This window comes from Strigops habroptila, chromosome Z, assembly GCF_004027225.2.
Source record: "Strigops habroptila isolate Jane chromosome Z, bStrHab1.2.pri, whole genome shotgun sequence".
NCBI lineage: Eukaryota > Metazoa > Chordata > Aves > Psittaciformes > Psittacidae > Strigops > Strigops habroptila.
Window position 1 is genome coordinate 91,478,191 of NC_044302.2, and position 26,765 is coordinate 91,504,955.

Consider the following 26,765-nt stretch of genomic DNA (forward strand, 5'->3'; position numbering starts at 1 on the left):
CGGCGCCACACGCGGCGCTTCCGGGGGGAAGCGGCGGGGCCGCAGGTGGGACGGGACCGGGAAGGGTGAGCGGGGCCGGGGGTCCCGGAGGGCACCGGGGGGCGAGAGGGGAGAGCGGGGGCTCGGAGGCCCGAGGGTTTGGGAGCGAGGTGGCGGCCCGGTAGGTCGGGGCGGGCCGCAGCGTGTGCCGGAGTACCGCGGCCCGGTGGTGTGGGGTGAAGCCGGGGTGTCGGGTTGGGGGGTGCCGGGCGTGGTGCCCGGCCCGAGCCTGCCTGTCCTGCCCGTAGGATGCAGCGGTGGCCGGTGCTGCTGTTCCTGGCCTGGGTCTGCTTTCTCTTCTTTGCCGGCATCGGGCTCTTCATGAGCGGCTTCCTGCTCACCCGCATCGAGCTCGCCAGCAGCAGCTCCTGCTCCGACCCGCTCCTGCCGCCACCCTGGCAGAGACAGAGCCTCCCGCCGGGCTCCTGCTGGGCACCCCAGCGCTTCTCCAAGGCCGTGCTGGTCATCATCGACGCCCTCCGCTTCGAGTTTGCCCACTTCAACCCAGCCAAAGCCAGCCCGCTGCCCTACGAGAACAAGCTGAGCTTCCTGCACCACCTCGCAACCTCCCAGCCCCGCCATGCCCGTCTCTACCGCTTCCGAGCTGATCCCCCCACCGCCACCATGCAGCGCATCAAGGGCCTCACCACTGGGTCGCTGCCCACTTTCATTGATGTGGGCAGCAACTTTGCCAGCTATGCAATCCAGGAGGACAACCTGCTGGCACAGCTGGTGCAGAATGGTAGGTGGGCAGGGGCTGTGTCCCACTGGGACAGGGCAAATCACTGGCCAGAAGAACCTTTATTCCCCTCTCCTTGGAAGGGAGCTGCTTACAACACCTCCACCCTGTCAGCTAACTCTTTAGCTCTACTCACATGACAGTTGCCGTGTAGGCAGGGTTTCTCCATTTTGTACTGGGAGTAGGAGTTAGGACCATGACTTTATCATCTTCAAAGACGATGAGAAAGCAGGTGAAACTGGCTGTGCTGACGGTGACTGCCACAAGGTCACCTCCAGGAATGTCTGCACGAAGCCAAGGGCAGTCAGACGTGTCGTGTTTGCATTCAGGTGAGCTGCACAACGAGGGAGGAGCTGGTGACAGTGTGCTGTGGGGCTGTCGCTTGGGCACAAGCTTGCCTGGCCTGCTGCCTGTGGCTGTTGGGCAGCAACCTCATTGCATTTTCTGTGTCGTTTGGTGCTTAGTGCAGCTGTAAAGGGCTTGTTAAGTTGGGACAGTGGAATAGAGAGAAGGGGATGGGACACAGTCCGTGTTACCCACAGAGATTTCCTTCCAGGGGTCAGAGTGACACAAATACTAGTGCTTGGGATGAGGCAACGTGACTGGGTTGTCCTCTCCCCTGTCTGTGAGTGAGGAGGCCAAGCTAAGTAAATCATCCAAGGCAAAAACCACAGATAGACCTTGTGCCAGAGCAGCAGCCTTGCAGGAAATAGTTCTACTCCTAGGCTGAAGATGCTGTGTGGAAATGTGGAGGGCTTGGTGGTGGCAGGCAAAGCAAGCAGAGCGAGGGCAGTGGGAAGGACCAGTGCTTTTGCCTTCTCTTTTTTGTGTAGAAAACCCCACCACCGTTGTATTATAAGCTGGAGGCAGGGCTCATGGCTTCTACTCACCCCCTGTCAGCAGTTATCTGCTGCCATGTGTTTTACAGTGGGGCCTTGAGTGAGGGTTTGTCTGCTTCGTGCTGAACCTTCCTAAGTGCTGTGTTAGTACAGGCAGGTACTGTGCTAACAGGGCTGCTTCCTGGCCTGTTCAGCCCGCTGGTCTTTCTGCTGGGGTGATGTGTCTGAGGTGGATTTGAGGCAAGAGGACTTGGTGTGGGGGACCCTGGTAGGCTCAGAAACAGGGCTGGTCGCTCCCTGTATTCAAACTCATTTACAGCCAGATGGTCATTTTAATTTTAGGTCACTTTAGAGTGTGGGTTGGAGGGGAGCCAGTGCTCCAGACCCTGACCTGGATCTGCCCAGGCTCTTTGCACTAGGGTTGATAACAGCATGACTTGGGTGAGCTCCCTGGTCTCATTAATTCCTTTCTTGCTGACTCAGGAAGAAGGGTGGTCTTCATGGGTGATGACACTTGGGAAGGACTCTTCCCAAAGAAGTTTTTCCGCTCGTATTTCTTCCCTTCTTTTAACGTGAAGGATCTTCACACTGTGGATGATGGGATCCTGCAGCATCTGTATCCAACTGGTAAGCAGCTCTTTCCCCAAGTCCTGGTTAAGTGCTGTACCTGGGTCAGGGCAATCCCAAGCACAAACACAGGCTGGGAGGAGTCTGCGTTGAGAGCAGCCCTGAGGAGAAGGACTTGGGGTGTAGGTTAACAAGAAGCTCACCGTGACCTGGCAATGCATGCCACGAAGATGATCACAGGGCTGGAGCACCTCTCCCATGAAGAAAGGCTGAGAATGTTGGGGTTGTTCAGCTTGGAGAAGAGAAGGCTCCAGGGAGACCTTGTATCTAAGATACTATATTCTAGTATCTAAAATGGAGCAACAAGAAATCTGGAGAGAGGCGATTGACAAGGGCCTGTAGTGACAGGACAAGGGGGAATGGCTTTAACCTGACAGAGGGGAGATTGAGATGAGCTCTTAGGCAGAAGCTCTTCCCTGTGAGGGTGCTGAGGCGCTGGCACAGGTTGCTCAGAGAAGCTGTGGCTGCCCCATCCCTGGCAGTGTTCAAGGCCAGGTTGGACACAGGGGCTTGGAGCAACCTGCTCTAGTGGAAGGTGTCCCTGCCTGTGGCAGGGGGTTGGAACTGGATGAGCTTTAAGGTCCCTTCCAACCCAAACCATTGTATGGTAATTTTTTAATTCATGGGAGTCCTGCTTCAAGTTTGGGGTAGGACTGATGAGTTTTTTCTGTTACGAAGTGGCACTGGGCAGTCACATACTGCTGCCCGGGGATTACAGTGCTCTAGCTGATAAGCCAGCTTTTGGGGCCTGTAAACTGTTCCTGTAAATACCTTTCCTTCATTTGGGAGAGAGTGCAGCTTGATGGGATGAGGTTAGGCATCTACATCTGTCCTACATATACACTGCCAAGATGGAACAGGAGGAGCAGCTTAGCTTTGGCACGTGGCTGCCCAGGCAGGCACACAGTGCTCTGGGAAAACGAGCCGGGATGCTGGAGCACAGCACTGCTGTTAGCAGAGCATGGATAGTGCCTAGTCATGGGAAGAAGCGATATGCAAGGTTGGTTTGTGACTTTTAGGTGATTTCAGACTCCTCTCTGAGATTCTGGGACCAAGGGGAACGCTCTTTGCTTTATATGTGTATGAATCCGAGTGAATCAAGGACAGCGATGTCCTTGTGCCTTGTGGTTCTGCAGTTCATTGTTTAACTCCAGATATGTTGGGTTTCATGTGTCACGGCCCTGAAGCAGAGGGGAGAGGCTGGACTAACTTTCTAGCAAGGGACAGCATTGGTTGGTGTTCTGTGTCCATATCCTGACTGGGATGCAGAAGGGCATGTTGATGAGTCCAACTTGAAATATCTCCAGGGGAGAACTGGTGTTCTGGGTTCTCCTTTTCCTGAGCATCCCTTTGGTTTAGCTCAGTTTGTGGCAGTTTGAGTTAAGGGTGTTTCAATGTGACTTGGGCCATTCTGCTCCTGCAGGATGGTGAATAAAACCCATGGATATTGGGGCACTTGCCAGGCATTGAGCTCCCCGTGGCATTGCCCCCTGGCACCTACAGACCAAGAGTGTGCCTCTTAGAACCTGCATCAATGTACTTGAGAGCTGGGAGTGGCAATGGCAGGAGGGGAAGAAACAGCAGTTTCCAGAGGCAATCAGAAAACTCTGGTGGGAGGATCCAAGTGTAGAGTGTGTGCCTGAACCCCAGGCTAGCACGTGATAAGGGTGCTCTTGTTCTGCAGTGGACAGTGGTGAATGGGACATGCTGATTGCTCACTTCCTCGGCGTGGACCACTGTGGACACAAACACGGGCCTGACCATCCCGAAATGGCGAAGAAGCTCACCCAGATGAATGAGATGCTCAGGTGATTGGTGTGGTGGTGCGGGGTTGCCAGCTGGGTTCTTCCTTCAGCCAGGCTGGTGGGGTCTTCCCAGGGGATTTACAGATGCAGAGGGCAACAGGGGGTGCTTACAGTGCCTGTTACAAGGAGAATGGCTTTGGCCAGCAGCAGATGAAACCCCAGCTGTGGGGCAGTCTTGGTTGCATTCACAAGAGGTTTGCTTTCAGAGGTAAGGTTGTCTTCAGGCCTTGGAGCTTTATTTCTGAAGCAAACCATCTGGTGGTGGTGCAGCTGGAATATGGCTAAGCCTCACTCCTTCCATCTTCAAAATGGAATTTGTCAAACTGAGATCTGGCTAGTGTTTGAGAAGCACTTGGAGAGAACCCCAGCTAGGGAATGCTGCATTTACTGCACAGGGCCATGAGCTGCACTTCTGTGTCAGAGGGCAGAATGGGATTCAGAAATCCTCATCACACAGCCATGCCTCTGCTCAAAATGCTGCAGCTTTTGACCCTCAGGGGCTGCTTTAGTTTTTTGCTGTCCCAAGGAGCAGGTAACTTGCCCTGCTGCACCTGAGAGTGCGGTATATATCATGCCATACCTACAGCGTACTCGAGGGACAAATCCCCCTTTTTTTCCTTAAAAGTAGGAGATTGCTCACACAACGTGATGCAATATATAGGACCCAAATAGAAGCAGCCTAAATATTTTTCTGTTGGGAACCTTTCTTCTGAATTGTGTTTTGTCAAGTCCCCTGAAGGCACTGCGGAACTGTTCACTGGGAGCCTAAGCAAGATCAGTCCACTCTGTCCCAGGGCTCTGCATTTTCAGTTTGGTCTTAAAATATCCATTGCCCTGGAATGTGGCTCAGTTGTTAAAGCTCTGCATCAGCACTTAGTTTTGCCCATATCCTTTTGTGGGCTTCACCTCTGTGGTGCAGGTAGATTTGGTGGGTGCATGCCCTCTCCTAATTGGGCTGTTTGGGCCTGTGCCCAAGTACAAGCTGACCTTCCTTATCCTGATGACAGGTCCTTGGTGGATCACCTGGGGAATGACACCCTTCTTCTGGTGGCTGGGGACCATGGCATGACAGAGACGGGAGATCATGGTGGCGAGAGTGAGAAGGAAGTGAATGCAGCACTGTTCGTGTACAGCAGAACACCCCTATTTGGCACTGGCCCTCCAGAGGTGAGAAGAAACTGATCCTTAGCTGTCACTGCCTGAGGTGGCATCTGGGGTGAAAACCGCATCGTGGGGTTACAGAGCAGTTTAGGTTTGATTTAGAGATTGTTTAGGTTGAGAGGGATGGGGAGTCTCTCACCTTACGTAGGAGAACAATGAAAAAGTTGACAAAGGATGCAGTTGGATGAAGAGTTTGAGACCTGTGTTCAGGCTGTGAGAGGTTTTGGGGTGAGGCCAAGTGAGTTGTGAGACAGCCAGGGCCATACCCAGGGACCTCCCCTTGACAGGGCCCTTGGGGATTGCAGAGCTTCTGCCTTACCCTGCGTTTTCCCACTCCTGGCTTCCCCAGATTCCCCTCTGAAGAGGAATTATCTTCCCCATCACCCTCTAGCCCAAGTGAAAAGCTGTGTTGCTGTGTTCTTCCCGAATTTCTGATTCCTCCCCTGTCTCTCCAGGAGCCCGAGGCCATTCCCCAGGTGAACCTGGTGCCCACTGTGGCCCTGCTGCTGGGTGTGCCAATTCCCTACAGTAACATCGGGGAGGTGATGGCTGAGCTGTTCTCCGGGGACGGCGACGCTGTGTCTGCAGCCTTGCAGCAGCTCTCGGTCTATCACATCAATGCCAAGCAGGTACGACTGTGTTAGGCCTCCCGTTAAACCAGAGAGGAGAAGGAATGGCTGTTTAAACACAAACCTCTTCTGCTTGGTGGAGGAGGGTTGGTGACACGGCTTTACCTTCACGGAGAGCTTATTTTGAAGAGTTACCTCCTTGCCATGTTTGCTCCAGTAAAAGGTGCACCGTTTCCCAAACAGAGGAATGAGATATACCCGTTTAGTGCTTGTAGTGAGAGGTGTGGCGTGGAAAACACTGCCTGGGAAGGTGACTTCAGGATGAGAGTTGGTCTCCAGTGGTCAGAGGTGGATTTGGTAACAGGGGAGGCAGGTGAGGAGGCTGGTTCCTCAAGGCTGGAGGTGACTATGGGCAAGTCTCGGTAATGGAGATTCAAGAGTGTAAATGGATGTTTTGATTCTGCTTCTGTTCTGGAGGAGAAACAGGGTTAGCTATTCTAGATCAGTGGCAGAAGGAGGGCAGTAACGAAGGACTAAATAAGCACCATGTAACATATAATAGTAAAGTGGGATAGAGAAGGGGCAGGTTACACCAAGCACAACAAGATACAGAACCCCAAAAGCTGAATAACAAAACTTGAATGAGAGTGACTATACCAGGTGTAAAGGAAGCCCAGGCAGTGGAGCAGGCCATGTGCCAGGGCAAGCCAGAGCCTCCATGGGGGACATGAGGGCTGACTTGTGGCTCTCAGCATGCTACAGAACCAGATTTGCCACACGTGTTGCAAGGGACGTGCCAGCAAAGTGCCAATCCGCCTTTGGAGGACCCCTGGGTTGTGAGGAGCACAAGAATGACTCCTCCAGCCCCCAGCCAGCTCCTCAGCATGCCAGTCGGACACCACTGGTGCACATCAGTGAGGAGAGGATATGATTGCTGATGGGAAGAAGGAAATGTTCAGCCTCTTTGCTGTGTATTTATAGATCAGCAGAGTGCTTTGTCATTTAGAGGTGATAGTTTGTGTTACTGAGGGTATCGATCATCATCTATTAGAAATTACTGTCCAGTCCTGCCTGTTTAAATATTTGCACTCATTTGAGAAGGTTTCTGGCTCGATCTGGTTGGTGTTGAAGAAGATTTTGCATACCAGGGAGGTCATGCAGGCCTGCGAGAGAGCTGGTGCATATGTTTGCCATTCATGGGCAGGAGCAGACTGATTCTGCCCATGCTCTGAGGCAGCTGTAAGGCATGTGAAGATCTGGGTGTGTTTTGGGGCTTGAGCAGACATACTGTTGAGCAGCTGGATGTTTGTAAGGGCACCTTGCCCTGGTAATGCCTTTGTAAGACTTTTTTTTATGACTTGGGGGTCATAGCTGCCTCTACTCCTGTCTCCTTGAAGTAAGAAACAGAACAAACTTTCCTTAGACTGTAGTACAGTGTGTTAATGTGCCTGTATTGAAGAAGGGGGAACAGTTTGATTTGATCCACCATAAGCTCTTTAATTTGATATCTATCCTCAGCAAACAACGTCAGATCAACACTGGGTGCAGATTAATAGCTAGTAATGACTCAGACTTCTGGGGGACCTGTACAAAGACTCTGTGTCTGTGTCCTTAGTGATGCACAACGTTACCAGAGATGCACTTGCAGGCGAAAAACTGAGAGGAGCCAGTGTGGCTGTAAGGGTGGATACATCACTTGAGAGGGATATCACTTTGGCAGAGGGATTGTGTTCCTGCCGGTCACATCCTGGATTTGGGTGACCAGCAGTCTGTCCTGGCAGGGGTTGGCAGACTGGGGCTGTTTCCATTCTGAAGGGGCTGTGTAAGGCTGTGAATCTCATTCACAGTGTCCCTAACTGTCTATCCCTGTGTCCCTTCTCCCATAGGTGGACCGCTTCCTGCAGTCCTACTCGCTGGTGGCTCAGGACCTGCCAGCAGAGCAGCTCCAGCGCCTGCAGGAGCTCTTCTCCGGCGCCGTAGAGGAGCACACTCAGCTCTTGGACCAGGTGCAGGGGGCAACGTTGGTGCCTCCGGAGCTGGAGTCCAGGCTGGGAAGCCTCATCAGTCGCTTCCAGCTCTACCTGCGGGAGGCACGGGCTGTGTGCACTCAGTCCTGGGCCCGCTTCAACTCCCTGCGTATGGTGGGGGGCTGCACCCTTATTGCTGCTTCCTGCTTGCTCTGCTACGTGGCCTCAGAGCTGGCTGCATCGTCAGACTCCTTCTACCGCAGCTGCCTCCTGTACCCGCTGCTCTGGGGCCTCGTGGTGGCTGTTCTGCTTGGGCTGGCCCATGTGTTCACCCAGGAGGGGCTGGATCTCCTCCTGGTGTCCTCATGCGCAGCCGCTGCTTCTCAGCTGGGATTTTTCTGGCACTGGTGGGGCCGGCATCCGAAGCGAGCCCGTTTGGTGGGCAGTCAGCCACCCTTGGCCAGCATTGGTCTGAGGCAGAGGCTGCGAGCCTGGCTGGGGCTTGCGTTCCCCATGGGCATTCTGCTCTTCCGCTGTGGAGCCATGTTCTCCGATAGCTTTGTCGTGGCCGAGGCCCGGGTGGCCCCGTTCCTGCTGGCCTCGCTGGTGATGCTGCTAGTAGGGAAGCTCCACTGGGACGGCCGCCTGACCATGCCAGAGGGCCCCAAGCAGCAGGTCCTTGGCTTTTCTTCTTACCGGAGAGAGATCTGGTACCTGCTGTGCCTCGTGGCCATGCTCCTGGTCTGCGTGCGCCTCTCTGGTTTCTTCCACCAGTGCCGTGAAGAAATTCCTCAGTGCCGGCCCTCTCTTTTCCTCTCCCCGCTTGCCAGCCTGAGAAACACACGGGCCAAGAACCTCTTCTACCTCCTGTGCGTGGCCTTGCTGGCCGGGCTGGTCTATGCAGTGCGGAGCTGGCTGCGACACTACGGCAACCTCAACAGCTCGGACCCCCTTGTGCTCTTTGTGCGTTGGGGTTTCCCACTGGTGGTCCTCTGCATTGCCTGCTACTGGGCGGTTGCTTCCAGCGCTGATGACTCTCTGGGCAAGCTGCAGGAGCTGGTGCAGGTGGCAGTTGTTGCCTTTCCATGGGCTGTCTATGGACTGGCATCCATGGGGCTGCTGCTCCTGCTGTGCAACCCCATGACGGTGTTCGCAAAGGACACGCGGGAGTCGGCAGGATCCATCGTCACTCCCTACCTGGGGGTTCCCAGCTCTGAAGTTGACTTCCTCCACGTCATCCCTCAGATCTACAAGAGGATGCAGGAGTCTCAGAAGAGCCGCCTGGAGCGGGGCAGCTGCAGGGCCACCATCGCAGCGTACGGGCTGGGCAGTGTGTATTCGGCAGCCCTGGTCATAGCACTCACCCTGCTGGGCTTCCTCTTGATGCTTCTGCACAGTGAGCGGCTGAGTCTCGCCTTCCTGCTCCTCTTCCTGGAGGCCTTCGTGCTGCTGCACATCCACACGCGTGCCAGAGGCCTTGCTGGAGACACTGGTGAGTCAGAGCTCAGTAGAGCATCCTCTGGGTATTCAAGCCAGGACCTTATCTGCTGTGACCATGTCTTACTTCCAGTAGAAGCAGGGTCCAATCTCTGCTCTTGGGGGCTGGTGTTGCACTGATCCTCAGGGATCCTCCTAGCTGTTTCAGAGCTGCTTAAATCCTCTAGTAGAGATGCATGCAGCAGGGACATAATGTGGGAAAAGGAGTTGTCCCTTGTGTCAGGGGAGGGGGCTCTGCACCTATCCCGTCTCCCCAGAGCGCAAGCACGCATCAAACCCCACTGTTGCTGACTGGGTCCAGCAGAGGGAAGCAGAGGCATGCCTGGCTCTTCCCTGTATGTGTGATGGGAGCCTGGCTGGTTTCTGTCTTCAAAAGAGGTAGCATGGAAAAGGAGCCTAGAAGAAAAGTCGATAGGCTTTGTTTGACTATGGATCTGTCTTGTTCCTCAGTGCTGATCTTTCTTCCTCCTCCCTCTTTATTTTTTTTATCTCTCAGAGCCTTTTTCTGTGCCCTGGTATGCAGTCATCTCCTGGCTCCTTGCTGCTTCCCAGTTCTTCTATTCCACAGGCCACCAGCCCATCTTCCCGGCCATCCACTGGAATGCAGCTTTTGTGGGCTTCCACCTTGACCACAGCACCAACCTCCTGCCTGCCATCCTGGTGGGCGCCAACACCTTTGCCTCCCATATCCTCTTTGCAGGTAAATCACTTTCTTCCTGGGCTGTTGAGCCTGAGCAGACACGGTTCACTGCTTTGCCTTGTCTGGAGGCCTGCAGGCTGACCATGAGGCGATGAAGGCTCCAGCACCAGCTGAACAGCAGCATCTTCACTGTCCCCTTCTGGGGCCACAGAGATGCCCGTGGCCTGCAGCCTCCATGCAGTTGTGCCTGAACAGCAAACTGGAGCTGGGGTATATGCTTCCTGCACATCCAGGGCATGATGGCAGAGCCTAGACTGCTCCTCACCTCCTGGGCTTGAGTAACTTCATGTGCCTTTGTCCTTGAGGTAGTTGGCTGCCCTCTGCTCCTGCTTTGGCCCTTTGTGTGTGAGATGCCCAGCTCGCAGAAGAAGAAGCCCAAGAAGGAGCCCCGAGAGGAATTGCAGGAGGTGGAGGAGCACATGATGGAGATGAGGCTGCGGGAGTCCCCAGAGAAGTTCTCCACTGCTCTGCTGCATCTGGGGCTGAAGTACCTCTTTGTCCTTGGGGCACAGGTATGGACAGAGGTGGGAAGGCTGTGGAGACGGCTGTCTAACAGGAAATTGGTGTGCTGTGGGAATCATGGGGCACTCTGATGAGAGAAAGGGGTCAGCCAGGGCACAGACAGGGTGACATGTCTGGTGGCAGGGCAGCTGTGCAGGTCCTCTTCTCAGCCGTGCCATTTGCTCTGTGCTTTGGGAAGGGCTCCAGCACGGAAGCTGCAGTACAGATTAGGCTGGTTTTCATACCTGTCTGCCCAGAGGGGGAACGTCCATTCAGAAACCGCAGGGTTGTAATCCTGCTCCCTCTCTTCCTCACCATGCCTGGTTATTCTGTACCAGCTCTGGTTTTCATCTGATCCTGTGCTGCAGTGGTATGGGGAGCTAAACACCGGAAATGTAATCCCGTGAAAGAAGCCAATAGCTTTCTGGGGTTTAGCCCTTCAAATCTTTCTCCTTTGTGTCCAGACCAGAGACAGTGCAAGCGAGGGGTCAGGCCCTGCAGTAGAGAGCAGGAGAGCCCCTCTCAGTGAAATCCTACGTCAGGTTAGCCACAGTGTGAGCCCTTCCCTGGACTGTCCCAGCCTGGCCTCAGGAGGCCCTGCGTGTGCCTCAAGCTGCTTCTCTTTCCTGACTTGAGGACACAATGGAAGGGAATCCTCTTTGGCATGCTTATTTCTGGTGTGCACAGTTTAGTAGCACCTTCAGATGTGAACCTAGTGCCCAGGAGGTTCCTCCAGGGTAATCTGTAACTTGTTTTTCGTGATCTCCCCTACAGCTTCTGGCCTGTGTTTGTGCAGCTATGATTCTCAGGAGGCACCTCATGGTCTGGAAGGTCTTTGCCCCCAAGTAAGTCCCAGAAGTTGATCTGTTGCTGGGTTAGGGCTCATATCCCTGATGTCTTGACTGGAGTTCATAGACGGTAATGCTGGAAGAGACCCTGTGATCAATCTTCTGACTCTTCCTGCCTAGCAGAGGCTACAGGACTGTCCTTAAATAATTCCTGCTTCAAGTTCAGAAGCTGGACTTGAACTACAGCCTGGAAATTTTTCCTTATCTTGATTTCCAAGGACACACAGAACCCACCTGGAAGCTAAGAATATTCAGGGCAGAGAGCCAAAGGTAGGGATACCAGACCAAAAATGGTAAACTCAGAAATGCTAAACTAGCAAACCTAATAGATTTGTGTGGGGTGGCCTCGACCTCTGAGGGATTAAGAATCCCACCTGGGTGTTGTCCTGAATGGCCTCTAAACCAGAGGCATGCTTGGCTTACGGTTTGCAGGCAGCAATTGCTGAGGAATTAGTATAATTCATGTTTTAGGGTCTGGGGTGCTACAAACTTCTCACTGTCAGGAAAACCAGCCTGCTGCAAGTGAGGGTAGCAGCCTGTCTTTGCAGGCACATCGGCTGCCATACCCTTACTGCATCTGTTGTGCCTGCAGGTTCCTCTTTGAGTCGCTGGGCTTTGTGGTGAGCAGCATCTGCCTCTTGCTGGGGATCTCCCTGGTGATGCGTGTGGACTGTGCTGTCAGCACCTGGTTCAGCCAGCTTCAGCTCAGGTAGCGTTGGAGACGTGGGGAACCCGAGCTGCTCGTCGGCCGAGGCTGTGGTTGTCTCCTTGCCTCCCTGGGGCTGGGAAGGATCCACGAGCCAGCAGCTACGAGTGCCTGCCGACAGCAGACAGGGCTTATCCCCAGCTCCCTGCCTCAGCGCTGCACAAAAGGACCGGAGCCAACTGTTGCCTGCTCGTCGTGGTGGTGTTTCTCAGCAGTGGAGGTCAGAGCTCTCTATGGGTGTTGGCAGCAGGAGGACTCTGCTGCAGGAGCTCAAGAAGTGCTCTTCTGGAGAAACACCAGCTGGGGGGGTCTTGCTGCTACTTTCCTGACAACTGTACCCACTGTGCAGCTTCAGTGGCCAGCAAGGTGTCACCATGCCTGTGCAGAGACAGCAGTTCATGGGAAAGGGGCCTGCTGACGAGGGGAGAGGAGGTTGGGAGGAGAAGGAAGGTTCTGCAGCCACCACTTCTCTTCACATGCTCAGTTTTCATGCTGGAATCAAAGTGCACATGGTTACACATGCACGTCGTTCCCGGGGTCTCACTAGCAGCTGCTCCTCCGTAAAGTGAGTCGGTTGCTCTGTAGTGAGGTCCTTCCTGCCCTACACTCACTCCCATTTTCCTTCCTCAGCCATAGGAAGGACATTGGGGAGCGCTCTGGGCTACCTCATGTGGCCTGAAGCAGGCTTAGCTTTTTTCGTGGTGGTAGCATAAGAACTGTGCCCATGACCAAGGAACTCTGCACTGGTGGTTTTGTCCTGTTGGTGTCCCCATGGGCTAGGCTGTAGCAGCCAGGGCTCCCGATCTCTTTGGGCATGTGCTGCTGCATGCCAGTTGTTGATTGTGAACAACTGAGATGCAGCAGGATATAGTGACAGAACATTGGCTCATCCCCATATTGGGTCCGGTCAGGAGGAAAGGGGAGTCTGGAGTGGTTGTCCCAACTGCAGGAGTGGCCTTGGCGTGAGCTCCAGTGTCTGGTGCTTATCTCCCTCTTGACCTCTGTTCTGCATGGGACTTCATGCCACAAGTGAGCTACCCCAAACCCTCCTTTAGCTGCTCAGTGTATTTCTTTCTTCATGGGCAAAGGTTGAGGGCAGTGACCATGGTGCCTGGACACATCCCAGCTAAGTTCCCCCTGCAGTTTCGATGGGAGCTGGAGTTCCTTACTGTCTTGAACCACTGTGTGACATTAATTGGTGCTATGAAACCTTTAGTCTCTTCTCCCTCTGGAAAGAGCTGAGGGCTGCTTGCCTGGGATTTCTGTGCTGATTTTTGTTCTGATCCCACTTGTTTTTTAACTCTTGCACCATGGCTGCCCCTGCCTGTGTTCCTCACTGCAGACTGTTAGCATAACTCTGGGCTCTTCCTGGAGTTAGAGATTCCTGCAGTGTCCTGGAGAAAGTGTCTCAGCACCTCTTTCATCATTTCAGCTCTTGCCATTACACCCAGGTGCCCACTGTGGAAAATGGCTCTTGAGGGCAGGTCTAGTTTTGTATGTTAACCCCTACAAAATGCTTGCTCAGGCTTTAGGGTGAAATTCCAGGGATGCTTAAACTGCTCTAATTTTGGGCTTCCATTTCCACTGCCTGGCCTCCTGACCTGCTGGCTGTGCTCTTCCACCTCAGCCTCACGTCTCCCCTGTACCATTTCACCCAACACAACCAGGGACTGTCTTGTAGCTGGCGTGACTCCCTGGGCCACATGGTGTGGGAAGCTGGAGAGGACAGGAACAAATCAGCCCACAAACAGAGGCTCAAAAATAGGTGATTTGCTGTATACTGTGACTTCTTGGTGCCCATATGGTTCTTAGTGCTGAGGGGCCCCGCTGAGGGGTGAGGGGGTCCACTGGTGTGGAGAGGAGGAAGGGGATGGAGGTAGCAGCTACCCAGTGAAATTTCATCTAATGTGAGGTTAGTCTAGATAACACGTGCTGCTAAACACCAAGGCTGGAGCCCAAATAGGTCTTGTTGTAACCTCATAACCTGGTCAGAAGCTTGCTGCCTGGATGCATTTGTGCTGGCAGAAATCCTTACGGTCACGAATGCTGTAGAACTGGCCCCTGACGTCCCTGCAGCTGCCACCCAGGCCCATGGGCTTTCTTCTCTTCCATCTCTGGGACTAGTTCCTCTTTCAGTGGTCACCATAATGCTGCTGAGCTTTCCCATGCTCATTGTGGTCACAGCACTCAGCAGGCGCTTGGGAATCCTCTCTTTATCTCTCCGTAACTCCCCTCTGCCTTCCTGCGGGGACTTGTGGCCACAGGGTGGTGCAGCGGGACAGCAGAAAACACACACATTTATCTCGACAGAGAGTCTAAGCAAAGCAAAGTTACTTTGCAGTAACAGAGCTTCCACTACATTCTTGTCACTGCAGAGATGCCAAGGAGCGCTAGCTGCACAGCCAGGGCAGGCTGGCTACGACACCAAAGAATTCAGATTCAAGAAGACAAGTTTTCCAAGGGCTGGAGATTCTCTTGCTTTCTTTCATTGACTTTTTCAGCCTTCGCCAAGCTGTCACAGGATCCTGCTGGGTCTCTCGTGGAGCAGTTATTCCAAATGGTTTGTTCTGGTCCCTGTGTCCCCTTGGCTGAGTGTGACGGGGGACGTGTCATCCTCATGCTCAGCAGAGCCGTTTCCATTGTACACTCCACAAACCTGCTGCACTTTGGGCTTTTGCAGGCATTCTGTGTGTGCTCCTTGGCCAGGCAGGGATTGCTCCACTGGGATGGTGTGTCCCGTAGTCCTGGCATGGGGAAGGGGGCGATTGTGTCTCATTTGTGCCACGTGGAAAATGGCAACCAAAAGCTGACACCTATGCAAAAGATTGTGGCTGTTGGGAGCACCTCCTGCTGCAATCCATAGGGATGGATCGGGGAAGTCAGGGCTTGGTGGATCTCCGTTCCCACGCCTGTTTCTCCATCCCATCTCTCTCTGTTCTTCCCTCAGCACTTCAGGCTGCTTATTGATGCCAGGGCATGGTCCGGGTGTGCATGTTTCCCTCGGGAAGCAGCAGTGCCTGTGTGCAGGAGCAGGGCTGGGAGCGCTGCCTTCCCTCGAGCTCTGTCTGGACTCACCACATGGCTTGGAGCGAGATGGCTGTTTTATTTTTTGTTATTAACCTCTCTGTGCCTCAGTACCCTACTTGGGAAAATACTTAAGGGGATGGACCCAGTTTTGGGAAGCAATTTGGAAGCTCTGCATGCAGCGCGGTGCTACACTTTCCTGGGGATCTTCACATATTCGGCTGTCAGCGCTTTCTTTTCCATTCAGCAGCTACATCTGGATGGTGGAAGGGAATTCTGGACTCTCTGCTGGGAAGCAGAGCCTTTTTTCCTTCAAAATAACCCAAAACCAGGCAAGTCGGCAGCGCTCGTTCACCGACAGCCTCACCTTCAGGCTGGTCCTCGGCGGCTGGTGCCCCGCGGGTCCCTGCTTGCCATGCTGGGCTACCGCTGACCTACCTCGCCGTGCGGGAGGCTGTGGGGACCAGGCGCTTCGTAATTATACGACTAATTAATTAATTAATCGGGAGGCGTGGGGAAGATTTGCTGCCTGAGGGTGGTGCGGGGCTCCGGGCAGCTGCAAAACTGATGTCTGTGAATAAAGCAGTGAGATCCAAGCGGGCTGTGGTCGTCTTCTCCTTCAAGCCCGTCTATAGCGGGGTGCGGAGGGGAGGGAACCCCAACGTGTATGCCCTTTAAGGCGGCTTCGCGCATCGTGAAGGTTTGTCCCTCCTCGGCCACCGCGGGAAAGGAGAGCAGCTCCGCTCTTCGCGTGTCTGTTACCTTGGCGACCGCCTCTTCCGCTGTATCCCGCCGGCCAATCGCAAGCGGCGGCGCGGCGGGCGCCGGCCAATGGGCGGGAAGGCGGGAGCGGAGCGGGCGCCATGAAGCGGCGGCGGGGCCCGGCGGCGGGGTCCGGCTGCCTGCAGGGCTGGGCCGCCGAGCACCGCGGCCTGGCCGGGCGGTGGCGGGTGCGGCGCGGCCCTCCCCGGACCCCTGACCCGGTGGGGTGTTTTGTGCTCGGCCGGTGGGTGAGCGTCTCTCCCTTCCCCGCAGGAGGCGGTGCGCGGTGCAGCGGCGGCGCGGAAGCAGCGGGGCGGCTTCGGGGAGCTGCTGCTGAGGATGAGGGGTGAGTGCCGGCCCGGCCCCGCGCGGTGCCGTCACACGCTGTCACCGAGCTCCGGGAAGTGAGGGCTCTAATCGGGGTGGGCAGGGGTGGAAAGGAGGGTAAGATCATCCGGTTCCAACCCCCTGCCACGGGCAGGGACACCTTCCACTGGAGCAGGTTGCTCCAAGCCCCTGTGTCCAGCCTGACCTCGAACACTGCCAGGGATGGGGCAGCCACAGCTTCTCTGGGCACCCTGTGCCAGCGCCTCAGCACCCTCACAGGGAAGAACTTCCTTATATCTAACCTGAACTTCCCCTGTTTCAGTTTGAACCCATCACCCCTTGTCCTATCACTACAGTCCCTGACGAAGAGTCCCTCCCCAGCATCCTTATAGGCCCCCTTCAGACACTGGAAGGCTGCTCTGAGGTCTCCACGCAGCTTCTCTTCTCCAGGCTGAACAGCCCCAACTCTCTCAGCCTGTCTTCATACGGGAGGTGCTCCAGCCCCTTTATCATCTTCACGGCCTCCTCTGGACTTGCTCCAACAGCTCCATGTCCTTGTGTTGTTGGAGAAGGCTGAGGTTCTCAATGCAAATGCTCTGACCACACCGCTCAAGTCTTGGAAGGCAAATGCAGGGAGTGTGAGAATGAAGACCTTAGGCCCACCATAGGAGAGGATCAGGTTTGGGATCATCTTAAGAACCTGAACATGCACAAGTCCATGGGACATTTTGAAATCCACCTGCAGGTCCTGAAGGAGCTGGTGGATGAAGTTGCTAAGCCACTGTCCATCATATTTGAAAAATCATGGCAGTCAGGTGAAGTTCCTGTTGACTGGAAGAAGGGTAATATAACCCCCATTATCAAGAAGGAGAATATGGAAGACCCGGGGAACTACAGACCAGTCAGTCCCACCTCTGTGCCTGGCAAAATCTTGGAGCAGATTCTCCTGGAAATCATGCTAAGGCACATGAAAAACGATGAGGTGGTTGGTGACAGCCAGCATGGCTTCACTAAGGGCAGGTTATAAAGCCAGCATTACTTTATTACAGTACTGGGTGCATGGGAGATCACTCTGCCTACCACACACATCAAGAAGAGGCAGTTTTAGCTTATACACCTTTATTTTAGACATATTCTTCATAATTCTGTGAAGTGCCCACCCAATTCCTGTTACTCAGTGTATGTGGTAATTTGGGTAGATAAGGCTGTGGCGCAGGCACTGAATTTGACGAGTGGTCTCTGGGGGTCGTGGTGGTCGTTTGAGTCTGTTATAGAATCATAGAATCAACCAGGTTGGAAAAGACCTTTAAGATCATCAAGACCACCCATTACCCCAGCACTGACAAGGCCATCATTAACCCATGTCACTAAAGGCCTCATCTACACAGTTTGTGAACACTTCCAGGTATGGTGATTCCACCACTGCCCTGGGCAGCCTGTTCCAGTGCTTGAGCACCCTTTTGGGGAAGAAATTCTTCCTAATCTCCAATCTAAACCTCCCCTGGCGCAGCTTGAAGCCATCACCTCTTGTCCTAAATAGCCCCACTCATTTTACCCTTTTATGGCAATCCATTAGTTCAGGCCATTGGAATGCGTGTTTACTCTCACCAATTAACTGCATGTTCTTGTTTGGGTTAATTTACGACCTTGAGAAGCTCATCGAGCTGTTTTTTTCTCTTGCAGCTCTTTACCTATTTCTCAGGCCTTATCTAAAGGATAAGGCCCACATTGATTTGAGGGAAGACATCTGCTCCTCTTATTGCAGCCTTCCTTATCTTGAGACTCCCTGTAGCCTTGCCCATGTCTAAGTCTCTACACACAATGAAATACTTGTTTAATTCAGTATCACAGAATCAACTAGGTTGGAAAAGTTGCTGTCCTTCCAGCATGGAAGCACTGGTTCCCTGGTAGGGGTGTTTGCCAGGCTCCTGGTACCCTGGTGCTGAAGGGAGAGGGGAGAAACATTCCCTGCCGCCCTAACCCGAACCTGGCCTGCAAAAAACCTCTTCCTAATCTTGCTGGGGGATGTGGGCAGAGCTTTGGGGTTTCTGGAAATAAATGAGACAAACCTTGTCCTGGGAAGCTTGGGAAGGGGCTCCCTGACATAGCTGTGGTACAGAGGAAGCCTGGTAAGAGGGAGAGAGACAAGTGTGGAAAACCTGTGCAAAAGGGTGGATGTGTTGTGGAAGAGGGTAGGCTATTAACGCTCTGCTGGCAGAGCTGAAAGGTCTCAGTCTTGGAGGACTGCTGGATAGCTGGGGAATGGATGTCCGAAGCAGTGTCAGCACCTGGAGAGGTGATGCCTGATGCATCTCTACCTACTGCAGTTCCCAAGCTGTTAAATCTCACCACCACAACAACAACAAACAACCAAACAAGAAAGGACAGTTCTGTTGACCCACCAGAGCTGGGTGATGATACCTTAGCATGGATGGTTGTTGTGGTTTTCCTAGCCAGCTCAATTTGGTTGTTGGGTTGTCTGTGATCACAGGGCTGCCAGCCACCCTCCCCACCCTGCCTCTGGAGCTTACCGTCCTCTACAACTCCCTGCTTTTTACGATGGGAGCACCTGACACTGCCATGGAAGGAGAAGAAGGAATACGCCAGGGGCTCCTCAGGGGTAAGGAGGTTGTCCTCTCCATGGGGCGAGGTGGCATTCTCTGTGCTTTGGAGATGTGTGGTGGTGGAGTGTGTCAGCAGGGAAGCCTGACTCTGTTGGGAAGGGCAGGAATGGGGTGGTTTGCAGCCAGGGGTGATGTACAGCTGTCTGTCTGTCTGCCTGCCTGCTGCTGCCTGCAGAGGTGGGCCAGAGGGTTTAAGGACAATGGGTGTTTTTAAGGTGTAAGGTGCCAAGTCTCTAGCAAAGTTCTAATGAGTGCTTTCTTTAATTATGGTATGCTGGCTTCAAAGAAAACTCACTGAAATAGGCTGCAGGTCAGAGGGGGATCTGCAGTATTGCCACAAGCTTGCCTGGGGGCAAGTCGCCTCAGGAGGACCCAGCAGAGCTGGAGTTGTAGCTCTGAAGTGTGTGTTGCCTCCTAAGTATGCTGCTCTTGACTCCGCTGTCAGAGAGCTTGATTTCCATGCTGCCGAGGCCACACCAGCCCTGTAACTCCATTTGTAGAATCATAGAATGGTTTGGGTTGGAAAGGACTTTAAGTCATCCAGTTCCAACCCGCTGTCATGGGCAGGGACACCTCACACTAGACCATGTCACCCAAGGCTCTGTCCAGCCTGGCCTTGAACACTGCCAGGGATGGAGCGTTTACCACTTCTTTGGGCAGCCTGTTCCAGTGCCTCACCACCCTCACAGTAAAGAACTTCTTCCTTCTATCTAAGCTGAACTTCCCCTGGTTCAGTTTGAACCCATCACCCCTTGTCCCATCGCTACAGTCTCTAATGAAGAGGCCCTGTCCAGATAGACTCATTCCCTCACTATGAGATGCCTGTGCTTGTTAGAGACCTCCTCTCCCTCTTGGGAAGGTCTCTATTACATGGCACCAACCTGTTGTCTCACAGCTGGGGTTTTTTGTGTCTATTTTCAGTTCTGGAAGCCTGTGGGGCCTGTGGGCAGGATCTTAGCACCGAGGAGCTGTGGCAGAAGGTTCTGCAGGAGGTAACTGTGGCAGAGCTGCAGGCACCTCTGCACCGACTGGGGGCCCTGCAAGCAGCGTGGTGGCTGTCCGCTGGCCGCCTGGGAAGCACCACTGGTCTCCTCAGGCTCCTGAGCAACGCTGAGGTAACTGGGCATGGGCAGGAGCTGCACAGCTCCCAGTTACCTGCACCAGTGTATCTGCACCAATTACATACCCACATGTTTGCAAAAGGAGGCAAAGATGGCAAAAATACTGCATTTGTCAGACACACTGCAAAATATTGCTGTGGCATTTGGAGACCTGAACCCATCAGCGCTGCCCAGTCAGCATGTGTAATCCTCTCCCTGGCATCCCAGCATAGCCTAATGGCCCTGAGTGTGTTAATGAGTCCCAGAATATCTCCTGCTTGTCAGGGCCCTGAACCTCAAGGTGCCAGACAGGAGGTTTGGGCAGGCTGGAAAGGGGCTGCAGGTGAGCTTGTAGGGAGCAAGCTGTGAGCAGTGGGATACAGAGGAGCCTTCCTTGCTGATTGTGAGGCTGCTGAGGAGTCCCACCTTTTCAAATGCCCTCCAACAGCATTTGGATCTGCTTGTCCAGGAGCCCCTCGAGGTGCAGCTCTAAGGTGGGGAGGTGCTGCCCTGAGCCAGGCAGGAATCACTGCAGCAAGAGGGTTGTAGTTGAAGTGACGGGTGGTAGGACATTGCTCCCCAGCACAGAAAGAGCCATTGAAGGGTTTGGTGGGACTTCTGTTTCCCTGTGCGCTGGGATCAGTGTTTCCTGCTTCCCTTCAGCATTCCCTGCCCTCTCACTAATTTGTATTCACAGGACCTGGGAAAAGCTCACTGGAGCAAGGGGGAGAATGAACTCCTCTCACTGCTCAAGGCATGGCGAGTACCTGCTGAGGAGGACTCCCTGCCCCTTGTACAGAGCACCAGGGACTTGAAAGAGATCCTCTGCACTTCAGCAGCTTTCTTGCAAGGTTTGTGTGGAGGAGGTACTCATGCCAAGCACAGCCTTTGTTACACTCCTGTCCTAGGAACCCTCTCCCTGCCCTTATCCTGTGTTCTCTTCCCAAGCTAACCAGCCCTTGGGGTTTTCTGGGCTGTTCCTTTGGAGGAGTGCCTGCGCTGAGCCTCTGGGTCTTCAGTATTCAAAGAGCTTCTCTGCTTTTTCCCCAGCTAAGCCTTTCTCTGCACTGGCACAGGGTTCCTCTGCCTGTCTGTGACTTTAGGTGTCTGGGTCATGCAGTGATCTTGTATAAAGCAGAAGACTCACAGGAAACTTAGAAGGATTTTCCTTTCTTCTCTCTTCTGATACCTGCCTTGTTGCAAAAGCACACTGTTCCCATCAGATTACAGTGCTGCAAGGGCCACGCAAAGCTGTTGTGCAGCTCTGTAGCCTGGTGTCACAGCATTTGACTGCTGTGTTCTGTCCCTCACTCCCTGTCTTGACAGCCCCAGCAGCTCCAGGGGTATCCAGGGTGGCAACAGCAATTCCAGAGGGGAGGTGGCAGATGTGAATGTGATGTGGGCACATGACAGCAGCCTCAGAGGGAAGCTTGAAAGGGGGATTGAAAGAAAAGGAAATGCCATTCACAACACATATTAATGAATTATTATCCCAAAGCATCCCACTTGGAAATGGCCAAAAAAAGTCTCTCTGAGACTCCGTGTGTGTTTCCCCACCTGCCCAGCACATACCCCTGCCCTTGTTCTGGGCTAAGGCAGGCATCGTGCTATCTGGGCTTGGAAGCTGCTACTATTTTTGCTGGACATTACCATCGAGTGGCTTGTTCTCTTGCAACACCATCAAACCAAAGAAGGCAGCTTGGCACCATCCTGGTGTGCACTGCTGGGATCAGGCAGGCCCCTATGGGGGGACTTACCCACTGGGAAGAAAAGGACATGTGTACCTGTTTGGGGACCATGTGGGGCAGGAAGGGGAGCTGAGATGTTGGTTCTGTCCTAGGGCTGCAGGAGTTCGAGGCTGGGAACTTCCCCACTGCCCTCTCCCTCCTTCGGGAGGCTGCAGGAGGATTCTGCTCCAAGAAGGTTCTGGCCCAGATCTACACGTGCCTCGGCTGCTGCACTCAGCGAATGGTAACAGCCAGGGAGGAGAGGGGAAATGCAGCCTGGAGCGGAGTGGGGAGGCTCAGGCTGACTTCCACACTGCCTCTGTGTGGTCCTGGGCTGCTGCAGGAAAGCGAGGTCTTGAGCAGAGGCTGCCCTTGTGGTCACAGTTGTTTTCAAGGACAGCTGCAGAATCCAGGCAGGGATTTTGGCTGAGCATAAAGGGTTGCTGCAGAGAGAAGCTCAAAAACCAGCTTGAGGAGGGCTGCCTTTAGCTAAACCGCAGCCCTTGCTTCGTGGGGATCACTGGGGAAGCAGAGCAGGGATCTGGAACAGTAAAGATGTCAGCAAGATGTCCTTGCAACATGCACCTCTTCCCATCTAACTAGGGCAAGCCTCAGACAGCCCTTCAGCACTTGAAACGAGCCCTCCAGGTAGACTTCCAGTGCCTTCCTGCCCTGTTCCACGCGGCAGCAGTGTACCACGAGCTGGGGGACACCGACGCGGAGCTGCAAGCCCTGGCTCTGCTCTATGAGGTTTGTGTGTTACCTGTAGTTCCGCGTTGATTTTTGCCCAGTGGAGCCTGCACAGAGCTTCAAGCAGGCACCTGCCTTCTGTGTTTGAGCCTGGAGGGGTTTCCCAAAGTAGCCTACAGTGTTCCAGCCATGGCGCTGCTTTCAGCGGTGGTCAGGAAGGAGCCCAGCATGATCTGAAATTCCTGCTCAAACCCTGCTGGTTGGATGTGGTGAGACCTTTGGATTGCAGTTCATGTTCTTGGTGGCTCACGTCATTAAGTATCAATCTCTTAATAAAGTACCTAATAGTAAAGAGGCCTTTAAGAGGCAGATTGTGGCTGTGAGGCAGTGTGCATTAGCTGTAGCAACCTGGGACTGCCTTGAGGAGTAGGGATTTGCTACCTTGACTCTGCTGAACCGATAGTGCTTCACAGCTGTAGACACCAAGTTAGCACTTCAGCTGCTTATGACCTGTAAGATATAAACACAACTTTGCAGAGGGATCTCTCCCGTTACAAATAGCCCAAGATCTGGTCTAGTTCTGCAGCTGCAGTGGGACATGGTGTTCCAGGCAGCTCAGAGCACCTTGAACTAAAAACCTGAGGTGGTCTGGGTGATCTTGCAAATCTCCTGATGCCATGTGGAGATCAGGAGTCTGACTGCCTGTGTGATCCTGGTTGATTTTCCTGCATTGGGCTGTGCTCTAGTGAGTGAGAACAGTGTAGCTGTGCTTATGAAGTGCAGCACTTCTCATCTGGGTGCGCTCCAGATGCCAGAAGTGGCAAGTGATGGCAGCTGCTTGGGACTTGACCAGCATTGTGTTGACCATATTTTCTGTTCCTGTTTCACAGGCTCTGGAAAAAACCCCTCCAGGAGCTGCCTCCTCTAGCCCCTATTTCCTAATCCGAACAGAGCTGCTTGTCCACACACCAGTACTGGCTTCTCTCCTTCGCCATCACCACCCCTCTGAAGTGAAGTACCTCCTGGCACAGCGGTGTCTCCAGGACGGGAGGTAAAGGCACATCTGGTCTACTTGCAACATGCTGCTTGGTTTGCTTTTGTGGTTTTCTTTGTGCTCCTGGGAATCATCCAGTTCAGCACTGCTGCTGTAGGTCTGCTCAAAGCATGGGTGTCACAACTGGAGTAAGTGTGGTGCAGGGGGAGCCTGTGGGCTGGAGATCCAACTTCCACCTGGCTGCTGGCGCTTCTCAGGGTCCCTCTGCTCTTTCCACCACATTTTGTCCCTGTTGCAGGGTGGCTGATGCAGTGGAACATTACCTGGATTTTCTGGCTTTGCTTCAGGAGGGGCTGCAGCAGCAGGTAGGTGTCCTGCTGAGGTGACTTGATAGATGAGGTTTGGATCCCCATCCCAAGGCCTGGGCCCAGGCATCACCCCTGGACCCCAGGCTTCAATGTTCAGTTTGAGATGGGAAGGAAATGAAGCGAGGACTGGCACCTCTGACCTGCGGCATGTCTGTGGTTGTATTCACACCAGAGACCATTTACTACAGCTTCCCCTTCCCTGTGGGGAGCGGCTGACAGGCCTGGTTTTGGATGTCCTTCACTTGAGGAGTAGGGATTTGCTGCCTTAACTCTGCTGAACTGATAGTGCTTCACAGCTTCTGCCTCGCCTGACAGGCTCTGCAGTTCTGTGTCAGCACTGCCATGACTTTTCCTCCCCAGGTGCCTCTAGATGGTAGCTCAGCTCTTCCCAGGATCCCTGAGGTGTTCCTGGAAGCAGCATCTGCCTTGGAGCAGGCAGGGAGGTACCAGGATGCCATAACCGTGTGTGAAGAGGTCATCAGCCGCACGACTGGCCTGATCCCACGGGTGTTAAAAGTGGAGGAGAGGCTGGAGCAGCCGGAATGCCCATCACCGCAGGCAGGGCTGGCGGGTGGACTCCTGGCTCAGAAGAAGGAGAGCCTGTGCTGCCTTGCCTGGAGAGCAGCGGGATACCTGCACGAGGGCTGGGTGTGGGGAAAGCTGGGCGAGAGCAAGGAGGCTGTAACACAGTTCAGCAGGTAAGAAGGGGCTCCCCAGCAGGCAGCAGTGGCTGGTGGGGCCGGAGCAGGGCTGGATGACAGCTTGCAGCTTGCTCGCCCATCGTGGTACCAAAGCTCCTCTGTTCTCCCACCTGCAGGTGCCTCAGAGAGCTCTTGCGAGTCCAGCTTTATGGGCCTGGTGTTGAACCAACAGGTAGGACACTGCACTGCTGGGACATGTGCAGGGCCTGGCTGGGTTGGGATCTATGTGCTTGGCAGCAGGGGGCACTGAAAGGGCTGGCTGGTTTGGTTGGAGCAGGGCTTGGCGTCTGCTGTGCCTCCTTCCCCACAGTCGAGGTGACATTGAAATGGGCTGTCAACCAGGAAGCTTCTCCAATCCAGATTTCGGGGAAGAGATCTGCACTGGTTGTACAGATGGGCTGCCAAAGGCCAGGCTGCTGCTGAGGTCACTGCTCACCACAGCCATGTAATGCACCAAGCTCTTGGTGTTCTCCACTCTCACCCTCTGCCACTTGTGGCGTCTTCCAGCCTGGCTGAGAGGCTGAGCTCTGCCACTGGGGTTTTGAAGAGCTGGAAGACGAGCAGCCCAAGTAAACATTTGGCCTGTCCTGATTGCAAACCTGGCTCTGCCTGTTGGGACAAGGGAGGGAATGTCTGGAGGATGCTATCTTCAGGTACGTGTGTGTCTTTCTGTGCCAGAGAATCTCCTGCCAGAAGTGGAGGTGCTGCAGAAGATCAGGTTGCTCGCTCTCATTGGGAGAGGTGTGCAGTTCCTGGAGCTGGGGAGGCACAAGGAAGGCTTGCTGGATTTCCAGTATGGTTTGCAGGTTTCGCCAGGTAAGAGGCTCATTTTGGTGAGGAACAGAGGGGAATTCCACAAGTGTGTCCTGGGCTGCTTTGCTGTCTTCAGAAAAGAAGCTTTATAATCCAAATAATTATGCTTTAGACCATCCTTAATTGGATGTCAAGGACTACAGTAGTGCTACGAGCAATTTTACATATTTGAGATGCTTCTCTGAGGCCCGGTCAGCTCACTGCCCTGGAGCAGCAGACCAAACCTGTTGTTAGAGGAGCATATCAGAACCCTTCCTACAGCCTGTGCCCTTAGATAGCTTGGATATTTTCCTTCTTCCTGCCCAAACCCCAGCCTGGTACTCAGCCTTCTCCCAGACAAGAGAGAGCTGGAGCCTTGCTTCATCCTGGGAAGCAGCATGTCCATGCCTGGCAGCCCACAGGCTGAGTACAGAGGCTTGTCAGAGGGGAGGGAAGCGGAGCAGGAAGCTGTACCTCTGAGCACAGCCAAAGCGTGGCTACTGCTGCTCCCAGGGGTGACCCTCCATGTTCAGCTGTGCTCATATAATGCATGGTGTGAGCTTCAACAGGGTCTGCCAAACCTGCTGCTCCTGGCCCTGAGTGAAGCTCCCTCCATTTGGAGGCGCAGACTTCCCTACAAGGAGAACCCCAACCTGTGTGTAAACAGAGGCGTGTCTGGCTGCACCCCAGGGCCAATGCCATCTGCCTTGGTTGCCAGTGCCAGCCTTAATTAGAGCCCGTGACACAGCCGGAACTGCCTCCTCCCCATTACACCACCTCTCCTCATGCTCTCCCCCCTTGTCTGGCTTCTGAGCTGCTTTTCCAACACCCTGCAACACCCAGACAGCAGCAGGGACCTGCTCCTCCCATGCTGAAGGCTGAATCCCTCTTTGTGTCTTGCAGGTGACCCAGCTGCTGCCTCCTACCTGGTGCAGGCCTTGTGGAACCTGGATCGAAAGCAGGAGGCAGCTGCTCAGTGGCAGAAACTCTCCCAGAGGCCCCCTAAGGAGGATGGGCAGCAGGAAGGGGAGCGAAGGTGTGCAGAGGAATGTGTGGAATCTCAGATGGCTGCAGGAGAGCTCCAGCAGTGCACCCCATGTTTTTAGCTATATGGACAGTTCAGTTTAGCTCCTGCTGGCCTGAGCCCACAGCTCATCTGTCTGAGGAGCTTTTCCCCCTTGTCTGCTCTGAGACACGAGGGGCTGTGGCTCTGCAGGGACTCCCTAGGGCACAGAATGGGAGGGCTGAGGTTGGCTGTGAACTGCTTAGTGAGGCTGTGTCCAGGGAATGCCGCAGTCCTCATGCAACGCTCCCTTCTCTTTCAGACCTGTCCCTTTGTACCTGGTTTCATGTCTGAAGCAGGCAGTGTTCCCACACAAGGATGATCTTGCCAGGACCATACAGGATTACCTCGGGAGCACAAACCAGGACCCCTCACGCTGACCTGGTCATTCTCCCTGCACACGGCTGGCACTAAGCCTTTCAGGACTCCTCCAAGACTCTTGGATAAAGCTGGATTCCCAAAGGACCGAAACAGAACTGATCTTTTGTAGTAACACCCTCCTCTCTATTTACTTCAGGGCAGGTTTTGCGCTCTTTTTCCAGCATACACCTCTTTGAATTCTAAATGGCAAAGTCGAGACCCGGAGGCTCAGCCC

At 54.1% G+C, this 26,765-nt stretch overlaps 2 protein-coding genes across 7 annotated transcripts; both read left to right on the top strand.

Moving 5' to 3' along the window:
* Window positions 1–20,617, top strand: PIGO (phosphatidylinositol glycan anchor biosynthesis class O). Of its 6 annotated transcripts, none has more exons than XM_030512503.1 (13): window positions 1–45; window positions 268–781; window positions 2,101–2,244; window positions 3,929–4,052; window positions 5,057–5,216; window positions 5,666–5,839; window positions 7,666–9,238; window positions 9,740–9,943; window positions 10,253–10,455; window positions 11,219–11,289; window positions 11,885–12,001; window positions 18,603–18,731; window positions 20,533–20,617. In XM_030512503.1, exons 2-12 carry the CDS (start codon window positions 289–291, stop codon window positions 18,682–18,684), a joined length of 3,345 nt encoding a protein of 1,114 aa, XP_030368363.1. In that variant the 5' UTR covers window positions 1–45; window positions 268–288; the 3' UTR covers window positions 18,685–18,731; window positions 20,533–20,617. The 6 variants fall into 6 exon arrangements, 5 of the variants coding, with proteins under 5 accessions (XP_030368363.1, XP_030368362.1, XP_030368365.1 ...); XM_030512502.1 differs by lacking the exon at window positions 20,533–20,617 and adding an exon at window positions 19,657–19,745; XM_030512505.1 differs by lacking the exons at window positions 9,740–9,943; window positions 20,533–20,617 and adding an exon at window positions 19,657–19,745.
* On the top strand, window positions 18,692–26,550 carry FANCG (FA complementation group G). The gene is made up of 12 exons (XM_030470574.1): window positions 18,692–18,731; window positions 19,657–19,850; window positions 20,533–20,686; window positions 21,676–21,806; window positions 22,166–22,312; window positions 23,143–23,303; window positions 23,545–23,611; window positions 23,975–24,312; window positions 24,432–24,487; window positions 24,994–25,131; window positions 26,011–26,143; window positions 26,433–26,550. The coding sequence occupies exons 1-12, from the start codon at window positions 18,692–18,694 to the stop codon at window positions 26,548–26,550; spliced, it is 1,677 nt and encodes a 558-aa protein (XP_030326434.1).
* The last annotated feature ends 215 nt before the right edge of the window (window positions 26,551–26,765 follow it).